Source organism: Balaenoptera physalus, assembly GCF_965194825.1.
Source record: "Balaenoptera physalus genome assembly, chromosome: 6".
Classification (NCBI taxonomy): Eukaryota; Metazoa; Chordata; class Mammalia; order Artiodactyla; family Balaenopteridae; genus Balaenoptera; species Balaenoptera physalus.
The window spans coordinates 126927273-126944432 of NC_138885.1; the positions used below are offsets into that span (position 1 = coordinate 126927273).

General features: G+C 49.4%; 1 protein-coding gene across 2 annotated transcripts in view; it reads right to left on the minus strand.

The window, feature by feature from the left end:
* The window catches only part of IRS1 (insulin receptor substrate 1), a 66410-nt gene extending 54300 nt beyond the window's left edge, over window positions 1-12110 (minus strand). Inside the window, exon 1 of one of the 2 annotated variants that reach the window (XM_082464611.1) lies at window positions 7813-12108. In XM_082464611.1, the coding sequence (XP_082320737.1) occupies window positions 7834-11571 (3738 nt within the window). In that variant the 5' untranslated portion in view covers window positions 11572-12108 and the 3' untranslated portion in view covers window positions 7813-7833. Of the gene's footprint in view, window positions 1-7812 lie in introns of both variants that reach the window. The other variant, XM_082464612.1, reaches the window with a different exon arrangement.
* Window positions 12111-17160: the final 5050 nt, after the last annotated feature.

Consider the following 17160-nt stretch of genomic DNA (forward strand, 5'->3'; position numbering starts at 1 on the left):
AACAGGGAAATCATCATTGGAGAATATTGAATAGTAGTTAAATACATAGTAATTACTGAATATTTCAGAGACCTTCAACTGCTCTATTTTTAGCAAATGTCTTTTTTTTTTAAATTTTGCCTGTCTCATTTAGATCATAACCTTCCTAAAAGAATCACGACTTTCTGTGTAAAATATAACTTGTTTGCCACACTAGATATATATGAAGGAAAACAACAACAACCAAAAGAATGCCTCTTTGATCATTTCAACAAACATAACACAACTATCAATTTCTCAAGATTAACTGATACTGTTCAGTACCATGACCTAAATATGTCAGGGAGGATCAGAGAACTCACATCAAAGTACTTTTTGGTCAACAGAAAAAAAAGGGGGGAGGGAAGTTTATCAACGTCTTTTTTCTTTACTACAACTTGGGTTATACTGGCATCTTCTTCAGCCCGACCAATTAGCAACCAGTGTATATGGGTTTGGCTCCAACAGGGTCAGGGGTGATGATGGACAGTGTGACACAGACTGGAAAACAGCAACAACAAAAAACAAGGAATGGCAAAGGAAGACAATGAAGGTAACACAGCTTAATAAAATATTCAAGGTAGGGTAATAAAACCACAAAAATCTCCTCTCTGCTTGAAGATAAATACAATTAAAATTATAGTCTCACCCACGTATTTAATTCCACCGCTATCATTCATGAAAATGCAGAAAGGGGGTTGAAAAAGAAAAGCAGCCTTTTCAACATAAACACATCATTTGTAAAAGCTCTGTTATTCAAAGATCACTGACTCGTTGAAGAAGCACAAATAACATTTATCCAACCAAATTTGTTTTAACAAATAGATTATGGTAGAGCCTGCAGCAAGATTATTAAAATGGAAAACTTTCCTCTTCCCATAGATGACAGTACCTTATGTTTATCTGATCTATCTTCCGCCTATCCCCATAAATTAAGAATGGGAGAAAATACTACCATTTCTAAACTGGAAGATAAGAATAGAACCAAAAAGATGATATTTACTAGTCTATCATTTTAAAAAGCTTTACAACAACTTTTTTTGGCAACATTTCACAATAGTTTGAAATGAGTATACAATTATACCATACCAACATCAAAATTTAATTCTGTTAAGTTAAAATTCAATGTGATTACAACTTCTGAGCCTGTTTCAATAACATTTTTAAAAGAACTTTTAAAGTTTGCCATATAGCTATGGACTCACAAGGTAATGAAATAATAAGTCAATTACATAATTATAAATGTGGTAGAGTATCTATTATTTTAAACGCAAGAAAAGTATTAGGGGACTTCCCTGGTGGCGCAGTGGTTAAGAATCCACCTGCCAATGCAGGGGAAACAGGTTCGATCCCTAGTCCGGGAAGATCCCACATGCCGCGGAGCAGCTAAGCCTGTGCGCCACAACTACTGAGCCTGAGTTCTAGAACCCATGAGCCACAACTAGTGAAGTCCGCGTGCCTAGAGCCCGTGCTCCGCAACAAGAGAAGCCACTGCAATGAGAAGCCCGCGCACCGCAACGAAGAGTAGCCCCCGCTCATCACAACTAGAGAAAGCCCATGCACAGCAAGGAAGACCCAACGCAGCCAAAAAAAAAAAAAAAGTATTAGTATGAAAAAAAGTTACAGAATCTTTAGTGTGAAACTGACTTCAAACTAATCCACAAGAAGCTATTTTCCTTGAATACAATTTCCAGTAACTCCGTAACATGAGGAAATAATTGAGGAAATGGTTTTCTTTAAAACAAAGCAAAACAAAACCTTAAAATTGTGAAATGTTCCATTATACTAAAACTACCAACCCACCAAAATAAAAGGAACCATTCATATACTATACAGCTAAGAAATATATATGATTATAGCAGGAGGATTGGAAAAGCATTAGGTCAAAGAAGTTTTGATTGAAAGAGTCAATAAACTATTCTAATGATTTATGAAATCCACACGGAGGTGCCCAAAGGGTAGGAACCTCTGAATACATTGGCAACTGGACAGTCAGGATTACACTGGGTCAGCAAAGCACTGTACAGCTCAAACAACCAATCAAAAATCCTGAAGCACAAAGTCGGACAACACTGATTTCTGCCAGCAAGAACTTTTTCACACATCTAACAGAGAAAAATAAAACTAAACAAAAAATTGTGCACGAATTCCTATAGTTCCCAATTGCCCTCTCAGATTTCCTCTCCATTCACTCAAGTGGATACCTCACTGAAGGATTCTGATGGAACAAAAGAGAAACATTGTCCATAAACAGACCACCAGCGCAAGAAGAGGTGATTTCCAACATAATAAACAGAGTAATGTCATAGACATGGATTGGTTAAAGCCTGACCTATACTGTCAGGTGGGGAGGGATGCTTCCAACAGGTGACCTTAGGGAGGAGGGAGAGGAACCGAATCCAGTCTAGAGAAGGTTCCAAAAATTTAGACTGGTGTAGTCAGGAAGGTTTGTCTTAAGGTCTGTTAAAACCTGAAAATGCCCCCTCCAAACAAGAAAGGTTAAAAATCAGTCCTGAATCAAACCATAAAGAGAGATCCAGAAGTTAGAACAGGACAGAACAGTATATTCTAATGCACTTCATTACAACCCCATCAATAGCTTCTTCAGAAAGAATCCTCATGACAACTGACCCATTAAAGAATATCAGTCATTTTCTCCAAAATATCCCTACGTTTAGAGCTGCAAAGGAAGTTAGAATAATTTAGAACAAAATTCTCCAGTTACTGATGAGGAAATATGTACAGAGAAATTAAGTGACTTTCTCAAGGTCGCTCAGCTTAGTCAAGGGCACAGGCTGTGCTACAACCCAAGATCTCTGGCTCCCAGAAGCTGTTTTTTCCATTGTATCATTCAAGATAGCATTAAACTACTTTCCGGGAATTCTGATAAACAAACAAAAAAAAAAAAAAAAAAGGAGGGGGGAGGGAAGTATGCCCTTTTGGATTCCAAGTCTCTTACTTGTAAGACAATCTTGGAGATAGTGTGTTTATCTGGGGGGCAATCAGATAAATGACTCTAATATACGAAATTTTTTATGGATTTATTTTTAACACAAAAAGCTACCCAAACAATGGCAGAAATTAAGAAGATTGTTAGATGATCAAGGTTTTCTGGAACAGCAGAGAAGCTCACTCCCACCGGCTCAGAAGCAGTATTGGGGCATAGAATTACTCAGGGGCATAGAATTACTTCCTTACATTTTCACCTGTGATGTTTCAATCAACACCTAAGGAAAAATGCTGCCTTTGGGGCTTATGATTCAGTGATTGCAACAGGGATTGCTGGCTGGTGAGAAATGCTTATTTGAGAGGGATGGGGAGAAGAAAATACTTCCATGGTATTTCTCTTTGTTATTTCCCCTCTTTCTTGTACAAAAGACAAATCTGAACAAATTTCCGATCTCATTTGGTACTACACTTCACACAATTTGGGTTATGTGAGGAAGCACAAAACAAATCTAGCAAGCTTTCAAAATCAGTTCGCCCAGCCTGCCCTGATGAGCTGCCACTAGGGCTGTCACTGGTCAAAAGACAAATCTGTTTCTGAGAAGCAAGCAGCATTACCTCCAAGCTCAGTAAGGAGCCCTACCCAAGCCCTTGTAACGAATTTCTAGATTCTCACGATTTGCAAGCAAGCTACATCAGACGTTTTCATTTCTCAGTGAGCTCCCATGGGCCGAGGATGGTCAGTTTTTGTTGATCTTATCTAGCTTGGTGCTTTGCAAACTGCAAGCACTCAGTAAAGGGTTGACCCTAACGTAATTTCAAGCCAAATGTGTTTTCCGAGTGATCCCCACACGGTGCCAGCCACAGCACTTGTATTTCCTACTCCGTTTTTTTCTCTCCTCCCTCCCAGTAGTAAGAGAAGTAAATGTAAAAATCTTGAGCCAACCCAATCAATCCTACAACCACGTGTTGTAGAGCTCCCTCCTGCTTGCAGATTTCAAGACAGGAAGGTGAAGGAACAGGAATGTGGCGTAGTAGTAAACCGTAGTAAAGAGAGGAGGGAAACAAAATGGGGCACGTCACATGGTCACGGCCTGGATTTTTCTCAATTAAATATAAGAGGAAGCGTGTGTTTCCGGCCTCTGTCAGTGGGCTGGTTGGACTTTCTCATTCTTAGGATTCTGGTCTAGATGGACAAGAATAAGGCCGAGTGCATAACATCCTCTGGGAGGGGGGTGGAGGGGGCGTGTACTTGGCTCAGTTCTGTGGGCTCCAGAGGGAAGGGGTGGAGGGAGAAGGGTGAGCGACGGATGCCCGGCCCGCCGCCACCCCCAGACTCCGGACCAAGGCCCCCTATCAACCCTCGCCCGAGGCCCCTCCCCACCCCTGCTGCGGCTCGGCCTACGCTCGCGCTGATTGGCTCCGGCGGGGCCAATCAGAGCCCGGCCGCCCCGCCCGCTCAGGGCCAGACTCTGTACTGCCCTGCAGGGGCCGCGGCTCGCCCGCCACCGCCGTCAGCCACCGCCGCCACCTCACACCACGCCGCCACCTCACACCACGCGCCGGGGAAGGGACCCGGCCGCCCCCGCGCCCCCAGGCGATCGGAGGAGGGCCGGGCTAGAGTCTTCTTAGGGTGTCCTCAGCCTCGCTGCAGATCCCCCGACCCCAGGCCAAAGGGGGCTTGCAGGAGGCAGGGGGAGCCAAGCCCCAAATAAATAGGGAGGAATGCAGGAAGCAGAGGTGACCGAGGAAACGGGAAAGTGCCAGAGCCCAGAGGGTGTGCGCCAGACAAAAAGGCCACACAGAGAGGGGACAGGAGGGAGGGAGAGGGAAGGAGAGATGGGAGGTAGTCGTGGAGGTAGGCATCCTGGAAATCACAACTAGGAAATGCAGTGAAAGGAAGAAAAATGGCCCATTTTGTTTTTCAAGGGGATGGAACAAAATGACCAAAAAAAAAAAAGGAACCTTAAAGCAATGGCTGGAGTCTGTGCCTTTGCCAAAGCCTGCTCTATCTGCCCAGCTGCAGTTACAAAACTAACACACAAATTTGCGGTAAATGTTGGTTGAAGATAGCTGGGCTGCCATGGCCTTTCTGCCCTCTCTTTTGGACTCTCAATGTACTCTCTGCGGAGAGTAGGCCACAAGTACTGCGAAATTATGAAATGGAGCCAAAAAGAAAAAAAAAGACAATGGCAGGAACATGAAATAAGAGGTGGGAAACAAGGGGCATTAGGAGAGGGGGATAAAACAATCCAGTAGGTCAGAACCCAGAGGAGACACGGACGGACAAGAGAGAGAAGAGAAACAGAAAAGGTGGTCAGACAGAAGGTGAATCAAGGGCAACCAGCAGTCCTGGGGCACCTGCACTAAATGCCTCAGAAATGTTCCAGTGAAAAATATTCAACAAGCAGAGCTGTTTAAAATGAGGGGTTAGGAGAAAGAGCACACATCTCTGAGCCCCTCATTCCTTTCCTATTTCAGGTTTTACCTGAGAAACAGGAAAGACAGGCAAAGATAGCAATTGCTGAGGAAGTTAGGAAAACAAGGTTTTCACAAACTAACACACTCATTCCCAGGCAAAGTGGTTTGCCACAGACAGGTTTGATTTCTTTTTGTTTCAGGTGATAGTTGCCTATCGTATCACATCTTTAAACTCAACAGGGCAAAGGCAGACAAGCAGAATTCAGGATGTAAATGTGCCAAGTAGCATTTGGTACCTCAATTAAAACACACACATACACACACACACCCTCAACTCTCTCCATTTACATCTTACAAATACACATTTTAGAATTTTTATTGCATGGTGCTATCAAAGCATGGTCTATTGCTACTCCAGGATTATTAAGGATATGCTTATATGGTTGTTCCAGAATATTCTATCTTCCCTCAGAAAGCTAAGAATAGAAGATTGTTTTGTTTTGGTTGGTTCGTTTTTAGTGGATCCTCCAAATGAGGAGGATTTTATTTTAAAGCCCTTTTGAAAAACAAAAACTTTATTTGGTCATCAATTTCCTTCAGAACAAAATAGTACTTATTCTACTCTCTTGAAAAACAAAACCTGTTCAAATTAAGAAAACAGGTGAGGAAAACTTATTGTTTGTTAGCCTCATCTTTCATCTCCTTTAAAAGCAAAATCTTAGTTCTGCTGGGGTTTTTTTCCCTTCAAATTCTCATTCTTTTATAAATGAAACACTTTGCAACACAAACAGTTAAAGTGTTAGAGAGATTCACATTTCCAAAAACATCATTTGAAATAACCAAAATTTTTACTGTTGAGGTACACAATTAAATCTCTCTTCTAGAGAACGAATCATGAAAATAAATCTTGAATACTAATCAAATAAATGCTTTGTGTAATATATCAGCTAAAATCTTAGTTTGAATGTCTGTATACCTGTACCTTGTTCTACGAAACAGAAAATGATATGGGTCAAATATTAGAAACTGTTAGAATCAAGGAGACTGTGACCACATAATAAAAAAATACCTATCAATAGGAACCCAATACACACATGAATTTCTTATGAATGGACACACATTAGGAAGAAAAATGCTTTTAAAAGCTCATTCGGTGAAGCATATATAAAAAGACTATCACAAGATTATCAGTTTGTCAGAATAAAGTGTTTCCAAATGCTGGAAATTTCTACATTGCCAACTCATCTCATTATTTGCAAACTATACTCCTCTCCTCCTCCCACAATCATGACCCCCAGAAAACAGTCTCAACAGAACCAAGGGCAGGCTAATTTCCTATTACAAATGTTTTTCGTTTTCAGTACAGCCTTAGCCGCAGACCACCTGAAGCCAACTTTCAACAGTTACTGAGGCATCTACTCTAGAACTTAAAAGGCAAACAATAAATATCCTACAAACGAAGAGTACAAGGGTTAGCCCTTACATTCAGTGCAGATGAAAACCAAACTCTTCCATTTCCCTGACTTAATATTCCTTCTCTTCAGTGTAAAAATGTTAGGTAACTTTACAGAAGATGTACAGTAGCCCCAATATGATCTGTGTGGTGTCTCTGTGCGGGCCTTTGCAAGAAAAGACAATTGTAAGGCACACAAGCTGAGATGAATTTTCGTAACTCTTAACTCAGTAATGGGTCCCAGACGGACGCAGCCTTAACTGTACAAAAGCAGCCACGCCTGTGAGGTTGTGGGTCGGTGTGTGAGTAATATTTCATAAATCTTCATGCAGGAACAAAAACAAATGTCACCAATAATTACGTTCTAAAGAGAGTCATAGACAGGTATTTCTTTAAATACGTAAGCCTAAGCAAGCTCTTACTTCTGAATCTTTTTAGGGCAACAGGAATAAAAATTGATGCTTCCCACTGCTATTTATGTTGCCTTGGTATTGTGAAATCACAGAACCAAAGTACACAGAGCAACTTGATAAAATCACCCTTAAGAGCTCTGAGAAATTACCTTTACATGAAGGGCTTAGCCCCTGTAGTAATAAATATTTTTATAGAACTGTCCCTTCCAGAGACTGACCTAATTGTACAGTCAAAAGAAAACTTCGATAAAGAGATCAAGGTTCTTATATATGAACTTCACAAACCTCAGAACTGGTATTGTAGGATATATGTCTTGGAAAAACCAAAGTACTTCGCTTGGGAACCTCAAAGGAAAAAGCCCTCCTGTAGCTGCTCCTACAGATTTATCGGGCCATCAGCCAGGTGTCATCTCCTGTGCCCTGACCCCTCCCTCCTAGGAGTGCACTCCCTAAAGAAGCCGTGGGGAGGAGAGGGAAGAAGGGGCGGGGGCAGGGGAACCGAATTCGAGCACAAGGTTAAAAGTAATTTTGTCTTCTGACTTTTGTCACCATGAAACGCACCTGCTGTGATGTCCAGTTGAGCTACTGGAGGTCCTCTGGCGGCTTCTGGAAACTGATGCTGGCATAGGCGCTTAAATCCTCGCTGGAGTGGCTGGTGGAGCCGCTCTCGCTGCGTCCCAGAGACTGATGAGGGGGCGGGGAAGGAGGAGGCTGCGGCTGAGCGGGGCGCTCTTGAGGGCTCTGTTTGAAGTCCTTGACCAAATCCAGGTCTATGTAGTTAAGCCCATTCTCCAAACCCCCGGCGGCCCCGCACACTTGGGCCAGCTCCTTGGGGGCTCCCCCGAGCTCCCCAGGCCGCAGCCACACGTTCTCAAAGGAAGCAGAGCTGTGGCGTTTCACATCCTCCGTGCTGCTGCTGCCACCACCGCCGCCCCCGGCTGCAGCCCCACCTCCGAAGGGCACCGTGTTGCCTGCCCGGGTGGCACTGGGCGTCGAGGAGAAGGTCTCGGAGCTGTGCCGCCTCCTGCACCCTTGCGGGTCGGCACGGATCACTTTGGCACTCTGGTTGCGGTTGGGACTGAGGTTCACCCGTGTGAAGGCACTCGGGCCCCCTGGTCCCTGCGGGCCCCCCAGCAGGGAAGAGCGGGCCGCCAGCTCCTCTGCTCCTTGAGGCGCAGCGGGGGAAGCAGAGGCCGTCGAGGATGAGGAGGGCGTGGCCGCGGCGGCCCCAGGCAGGCTGGCCTCCTCCACGACGACGCCGGTCCGCATGTCCGCATAGCTGATGGGGGCGACCGGCGAGGTGTCCACGTAGCTCTGCCGGGGACAGCCCATCTGCATGGTCATGTAGTCACCCCGGCTGCTGGGCACTGCCCTGGTGGGCCTGCACACGCTAGCAGCTCCAGGGGGCGCCGGGCCCATGCTGCCCGGCTGGACCCCAGCGCTCTCCCGCCAGGCAGCCCTCCGGCCCGGCCCCAGGTCCATGTTCATGTACTCTTCCGCGCCCGTCTCCTCCTCTCTGGGAGCCGGCTGGAGCTGGGATGGACACCGGACAGAAGGCGAGCTGTGGGACGCCCCCGGGCCTGATAAGTAGCCCGGCTGATCGCTCCCAAATTCTATATTCACATACTCCCCTGGGCTCTTGGGCTCCGGAGGGGGCAGCAGGGGCGGCGGCGGCGGCGGCTGTGGCTGCGGCTGCTCTCGGGCCCGAGGTAAGGTGCTGGCCTTGGGATCCCCCAGGGACAGCCTCGTGGGCCGAGCCAGGCGGCTGTTGGTCTGGGCAGCTGTGTCCACCTTTCGAGGCAGATGGGGCTGCAGGACCTGATGGTGGAGATGCGGCAGGCCGGGCTCGGGCCTAGCCGCGCAGTATCCCCCGCCCAGGCTGTCGCTGCTGGTGGACGAGGAGGAATCTTCCAGGGCCGCAGCATAGAGGAGTCGACCCGAGCTGGAGGAAAGGCGGAGGTGCTGGCGCCGGGCGCCCTCCTCCAGCTCCCCCGGACGCTGGGTGTGCTTAAAGGACCTTGGCAATGAGTAGTAGGAGAGGACCGGCTTGTGCTGGAGGTCCTCGGGGCCATAGTAGCAGTCGGAAGGGCTGCTGGTGTTGGAGTCCCCCACTGGCGACATGTTCATGTAGTCACCCGTACAAGACAACAGCTTGCCGCTACTGCTCTCCACAGGGAGTTTGGGGTGTGGCAGGGCGTGAGAGTGGTGGCCCCCTACCCCATTCGTCCAGAGCTTGCCATAGCTGCTCCCAGAAGGGGCGGCACCGCTGCTGCCGCCGCTGCTGGGCCCACCTCCAATGTCAGGAGAGCAGCTGCCGCTTGGGGACATCATCATGTAGCCATTGGGGTCCACTCTCTGGGGATGGCGTCTGATGGGGTTGATGATCTGCTGAGGGGCAGACACGCTCTTCGGGCTCATGGGCATGTAGTCCCCACTGCCCTTTCGGCTCCCGGGCACTGGGGCCACCCCTGGGGACATGGGCATGTAGCCGTCATCGGTGTGGAGGTTGGAGGTGTCTGGGCGGTGGTGGCCCACACGCCGCTCCAAGGGGTGCATTTCCAGACCCTCCTCTGGGTAGGAGTGGGTGGGCACGAAGGCGGAGTGCCGGTAGCTGGGCACTCGGCCTCCACTGCCACCTCCTGGTGGGTAGGCAGGCATCATCTCGGTATATTCCTCAATGGAGGCCACAGAGGACTGGGATGGGGTCTTCTGGTGGGAAATGGTAGGCGACGTGCCAGCAGAGTGAGTCCGCTTTCGGAACCGATTATCCAGATCTGCAGCACTGGCTGCTTCATCCCCTGTCAGGGCTGGGCTCGTGCCCAAGCCAGCTGCCGGGATGTAGCGGTGACCGTTGCCACTCCGAGGCAAAATGTAGTGACCATTGGGGGCCGTGAGGGTGGAGGCCCCCTTGCCTCCCATGCAGATGTAGTTGCTCAGCTCCTCCTCACCGCGGGCCGGCGGGGTGTGGCCCAGGGAATCCGGGGTGACGCTGCGGAAGGAACTTCGGAAATCGCAGGGACTGGAGCCATACTCATCAGAGGAGATGAAACCGCCATCACTGGGGGAACCGGACACGGAAGCACTAGACCGCCGCGGGAAGAGACAGTCCGAGGTGGAGCCGTGGCCACTGGTGCTACTGGACGACAGACTGACCGGGCTGGTGGCGGAAGGCGAGCAGCGAGAAGAAGGCATGGGGATGGAGCGGCTGTGGTTGAGAGGCGGGTGCAGCCGGGAACTGCCTCGATGCCGGTGGGCATGGGTCCTATTGGTGCTGGGACTCACAGGACTGCCGTCCACAGAGGCAGGGCGAGACATGGTGCCTTCGCCATCACTAGAGGCACGGACCCGGAAGGAGCCCTGCTTCCCGCCCACCAAGCTGGCCGGGGAGGTGGCAGTGATGCTCTCTGTGCGCGAGCGGCGGGTCAGCCCCACCTGGCTGGGCGGAGGGTTGTTGAGGTGGTGCCTGCGCAGGGGGACGCTGATGGGGTTGGAGCAGTTGGAGGAGGACTGGCTCTTGCTTCGAGGCCGGAACTCATCGCTCATGGCCCGCATGGCCTCCAGGATTGTCTCGTGCATGTTCTGGGCCACCACAGAGTCATCCACCTGCATCCAGAACTCCCCGGGTCCCGTCACTGCGGAACGGCCCACTTCGATGAAGAAGAAGTTCTCTGAGTGGCCACAGCGCCTGATGTTCATCAGCTGCAGCACCACCGCGGCAGCCTCCGAGTTCAGCTTCACGAAGCTGATGGTCTTGCTGGTCAGGCAGAGGCGGTAGATGCCAATCAGGTTCTTTGTCTGACCCAGGCCCTTGGGTTTCAGGATCACCTGCCAGACTTCCTTGAAGGCGGGTCCTGGGGGCACGTCCCCGTAGCTCAAGTCCTCCCCAGCCTCGCCAAGGCCGGAGCTGCCACTGCAGCTGCCCCCGCCGCCTCCCGCCCCGGGGGCCGCGGCCCCGTCGTGGTGGCCCTTGGCACGGTTGTGCAGCTGCAGGAGGGCCTGGTACCAGCTGTCCTGCTCGGCCTCGCTGTCCGCCGCGATGGCAAAGTGCTCGTCCCGGGTATAGAGGGCCACCAGGTGCTTGTTCTTGGAGTCGGCCCGCTTGTTGATGTTGAAGCAGCTCTCGAGGGGGATCGAGCGTTTGGGGGCGCTCGACTTGTGCCGCCACTTCTTCTCGTTCTCGTAGTACTCGAGGCGCGCCGGGCCCCCAGCCTCGCTGGCCGCCCGCAGCACGAAGAATCGCTTGTGCATGCTCTTGGGCTTGCGCAGGTAGCCCACCTTGCGCACGTCGGAGAAGCCGTCCGTCTCGGGAGGGCTCGCCATGCTGCCGCCGCCGCCGCCACCGCGCGGAGGGAGGCGCCGAAAAACAACCGGGCGGGGGGCGGAGGCTCCTCGCCGCGGCCCCGCACATGCAAACAGGGCTGGAGGCGGCAGAAACCCTGACTCCGAAATCCACGCCGCCCTCCGCGCCGGGGAGGGGCAGTAGAGGAGGACGCAGCAGCTGCGCCAAGGAGATAGCCCCGACCGGAGTTTACTGGCGTTTCATGCCCTGCGGGGAGGTTGCGCGTCCGGCGCGAGTGCAGCCCGGATACCCCGAGAGCCAAGTCTCCTCTCAGCCGCCGCGGCCGGGAAGAAGCATCTCTCGCCGCCGGGGCCAGAGTCCGGCGCAGGCAGGCGGCGGCCGGGGGTCCTGGCGTTGCCCCTCCAGACGCGCGCGCCTTCCCTCTTGAGTTCCCCTCTGGAAGTAACGATTCCCGAGGCAAATTAAATATCCTTGGGCAGGGGGAGGCGAGCTGCCAAGTCCCAACGTTGCACGGGGTTCTCCCTCCTCCTCCTCCTTCGCCTCTTCCTCCGCCTCCTCCCACCCCCACCCCCCCAACCGTCCCCGCCGCCACCAGCCGCCCAAATACCAGCTCAATCGCAGAGACCGCGGCGCTGCGGCCGTTGCTGCTGCTGCTGCTGCCGCCGCCCGCGGACGCGTCCTCTGCAGCCCCCGTTCGGGCCCATCTCGGCAGGCGGAGAAAGTGGCTTTTCCACGCGAAACGCTACTAGGCAGCCTGGGGAGCTGGGGACGCGCCAGAGGGACAGGCTCATCCCTGCCCCTCGCTCCAGTCGGCAGGGGAGGAGGGGGGAGGACGAGGGCGGGAGGCGAAACGGGGGGAGGTTGGGGAAGGAGTCGGGGAAGACGTATCTTCCCCGGGAGGCGCTGCCGCTGCAGTTACTTCTCCCCTCCTCCCTCCTCCTCGGAGAGTTGCCGAGAGCCCCAACCAAAACAAGCGGCGGCGTCTGGCTCTGCGCGCCGGCCCCCTCCGACCGCGCCGCCGTCTCACTCGGAGGAGAAAAACACGTGACGGAGCCTCTGCGCTCCGCAGCCTGGCCGCCGCCGCCGCCGCCGCCGGGAGGCTCCCGCCCGGGTCTCTACATTCCCGGCCGAGCCCGCCCCGCGCCCGCCCCTCTCCGCCCCGCGGCTGTGCCGCAGCGGCGCCCGCGCCCGGCCTCTGCGCAGCGCTCGGGCAGCGCCCCTATGCGGCCGCCCGCCCTGGCGCAGAGCCTTCCTCCTCGCGCGCCACCCAGGGCGCCCCCGGCCCGCAGGAATCCCCGCCGCGGGCGCAGGCGGGGGTGTTTGGGTGGCTACCCGAAAGCACGAGGGGAGTCTGGGAAAACGCGGGGGGGCGAACTCGGGAAGACGCAGGAGCGAGGGTGGGGGACGACGGGGGGGCACTGCGGCTTCAGAGCCCAGCGTAGGAGGGCCCGGGGAGGAGGGGGCGCGAGAGCTGGGCTGGATCTTACCTAACAGGTAAGATCAGCCCCTCCGGAGGGAGGTTTCTAGTCAAGGCTTTTTCTCCCTGGAAATATAAAGGCTGGATTTCAGTTTCAGGGTGATAGGCCATGGTGAGATCTGTATTTTGTGTGAGGTTTTCTAAAGGACTTCTGGGCCAGTCTTCCACCTTGGAATCCCCGCATTTGCTGCAGTGAAGTACCACGAAAAAGCTGAGGGACGCCCAAGGGCAGTGATTGGGGGGTTTATGGTCACTCCAAAACAAGAAGAGGGATCCCTGGGAAGCGTCGTATGTCTGGCGCGGTGGGGTTAGCTGCTGAGGAACTGAGGGAGAAAATGTCAATATCACTGCTTCTTCCCCCGCCCCATCCTAGAGAGAGGGCGGGGATTCACACCTTGGGATGAAGGCTTGGGGAGAAAGTGAGACGCCCGCCCCTTATCATATTCTGAAATCTAGTTGTGATTTTAAAAAGATGTTAGGGACCTACAGAGGGTTCATAAGGCCAGAACTCTACTGTGTAAATATTGGCTGAAGTGTTTGTTTCACACACAGCTTCCACACCCATTGAACCACCCCATAAAATTTTTACCCTTGACCACAAGGATAATCGGGAGAAAACAAGGATGGTGCCAGCTCAACTGTACAGGAAAAGGCTCTACTTCATGAGTAGAACAGGTCAGCAGCTCGGGTCTACTTGCAGAGACTCTTACACTGTTAGCTTGCGGTATCAGTCTCACCACAAGCAAATGCTCCCCAAAGTTTTTGTTTGTTTGTTTGTTAAACTGACTTGTAAACAAGCAGTTTGTCCCCTGCTGGTCCAGGTGGCATTAAGGACCCTTAATAAAATGACGCTTCTCACTCTTTTTAACGCTATCTTATTTTCCCACCCCATTGCTGGCCCGTTTTGGGGTCGCCAGCTCTCAAGCACTGCAAGACGCTCGCCGGGAAACGCAGCAGCGGAGGCGCCGGGCATGCTCAGTGACGGGACCCACTGGGCAACCGAGGAGCGCGCCTGGGCCTAATACCGGGCTGAGGGGCGGGGGGAGTTTCTTGGGGAAGCCTGCTGATTGGTGGGGCTGCCTGTCTTTCAAGCCTTGCATTGCAGGAGGGAGGTGGGGAGAGAGGGTGAGGGTACCAAGGTAGGTTGCAAAGCGTAGTTAAAAAAGAAGAAGAAGAAGAACCAAAGGCGCCATTCAGCAGCGTGGGAAACGTGAAGTGGGGGAGCCGGTATCTGTAAGGCGCCTACTCCCCACCGAAGCCTGGAAGCTTCTCATTTCTTCCCTCATCTTCTTATTCCGTGCCATCGTGCAGCCTCATCTCAACCTGGTTAATCTATAATTTGTGTACGCGCTGTTGAATTGAAAGCCCGCCCTTCTCCACCTCTGACAGCTTGGTGATGTGGGCACACGTGCCCACTACAGCAAAGCTATAAATAGCAGATATGATCTGGTAACAAGGCGGCAATAACAGTGACCGGGATTCTGGGGGAAGAGCGTGCTTTACGGGGAGCAGAGGAGGGAGAAGCGAAGCAGGGAAGTCTGAAGTTAGTAGTAAAGTAATTGTGGGGTTTTACCCTTGGAGAGGAAAAAAAATAAAAGGTAAAAGTGTTGTTTCCTAGTAACAATGTAATCTAAGGCCAAAGGGCTTTTTAGAGGTTGGATGTTTAGCGCGGGGCGGGGATGGAGAATATTTCAAATTTTGTGGGAAAAACAATCCCAATCCATTTACTTTTGAAATGATTCCCCCCCCCCCAAAAGCTAAATAAAAGAAATACACCTGTATGAAAAACAAAATACTCTTTTCTAGAAGAAAGAGTCGTCTGGAAGATCAACTTAATTTGCAAATATTCTAGAATAATCTTCACAGAAAAGTTAGAATTGTGATCATATAAAACTAATTGTTATTATAAAAGCTTTAAAAAAAAAACTCAGCGGGAAAGGATTTCTGCTTTAAAAACACAACTTCAGTGGCTAATATATTCATTAGAAATCATGAAATAAGCCAGATTGCTGTGACATTTTGTTCCAAACCAATGGATTTCACGTGGTAGATAATCACTGATCATCGGATGTTCTTGTCCTTTCTTCCTACTTGCTGATGTTTTACTACCAACGTTAAAGGTGGTTAATATTTAATTATAATTATACTATAGCAATTTCATATTTTCTCTACTTTTTTATTAATGGGTTGAGATAACTCTGGAAATCTGGTTCATATACAGAATAAAAAGAGATGCTTTTGTGGAAACTAACTGAAGTAACTTTGAGCAGGTACACGTATTACCTTGCCACCGTATGCTAAATTAGTCTTGAGGTGTACTGTAATGAAATATGCTGTATGAAAAATTCACTCCCAACTGAAAATTCACAGAAACCAAAAAATCAATCTTACCAAATATATTGCTCAATGCTGCCATCTATAGGACAGTTAGAGATGATTTACGTAACAGGCTGAAGTGCGTTTTAAAACTACAAGAGCTGAAATAATGATACATCAAATCACTGGGACAGCTATGTTGATGTTGACAAATGCAGTGATGATTCCAGGAGTTAAAACTTTACATGCCATGGGTGCACTATGGGGCAATATGTCTGCAATTAGCTTTAAAACGGAAATATCCGTCTGTGTGTGACACTCTCAGGGACATCATACAAACTTTATAAATTAATACATAATTTCCCTAAAGTGATCTCTAGCTATAAATTTATTTTAGTTATGAATTAATCTGTTATAAATTAAACATTTTATATATGCTCAACATAGAGAAGTATAAGTTACTGGCATAAATAACAGAAATGAGAATTGAGTTGGCTGAAGGGACAACCAACCATTTGAAAATTAGAAAGTATTTCTTGTATCAAAGTACATGTTTTACTTAAGTTAAATAGGTCAAAACTGGAGGAGCTGTTTAAATATTGTCAACTCTAGAATTAATTTTGACAATTTAGAATGATGCTTGAAGGAAAATCAAAACTTGTAGATTTTCTAACTTTAGCGGTTTTTTAAAATTTTAAGAGAGCTCTCAATAGTAAGCAATATTTGAATGCCTATTCTGCAAGGCAGTATGAAAAGTATAAAAAGAAGCAGCTTCTTACACCTTTGGTAGGCTAATAAGAGAGAGAGAAAATAAAGATAATTGATAACTAAAGTCGTGTGTGTGTTAAATGTCAAATAAGTGGTATTTACTTAGAGCAGGTGGATGGTAGGTGAAATAACCGAAGAAATCTTCTGGAGGAAAGGAGCCTTAAGCTTGAACTTGAAGAGTGGATATAACTCGTAAGCAACTGGCAATTTTTTCCCAGCCAGGCGTTTTGGAGCACCTCCTTGCATTAGGCATTAGCCACTGAAGATATAAATATCTCAGACATTATCCTGCCCACAGGAAACTTACAGTGAAGATGAGAGACGAATACAATTACAAGGTACTGTGATCTTAGAGCACTGTGATCTACAGAGCACTGTGATCTCAGATACCATAAAAACCAACTGCCTTCTGATTTAAAAGTCATCAATCACAGACATAATTTGGGACCCTCCTGATGTCTCTCTCCTTAATAACCTTATTTTCTCTTGTAATTAAAATCTTTCATCCTTTTGGATTGAAAATGTGAAGTAGTGAAATTAAAATAGTGAGCTGAAAAGTCACATTTAGCTGGAGAGTCTGCTAGATCAATGCATCTCAAACCTAAGGATCTTGTTAAAATGCAGGTTCTGATTTAGAAGGTCTAGGGCAGGCTGAGGTCTGCATTTTTATCACGCTCCAGGGGACGCTGATTCTGCTGGGTGGGTGGGTGTGGGCACCACCCTTTCAGTAGCACAGTTGTAGGTGACTGATGATTGGTTTAAAGGCACAGTAATATGGTTCTGTGAAAGGCAAGGGGGATACTTACATTTTAAGACTGTATACATACCAAGAACTACAGCAGTAAAAACTCTACTTAACTGAGACATTATGGCATTGAGGTTTCTCTCTTTTCAATCACAAGTATTAAATTTTCTGACAAGTGTGAATGAAGAGTTATTCTCTCTCAAACATTTGTGTTAGTGTTTTCCAAAGTGTGATGAAAAATGCAGAGTTCTGGCTATATCCAAATCCTATTGAACCAGGATCTCTCAGAGAACGCTGGACCCC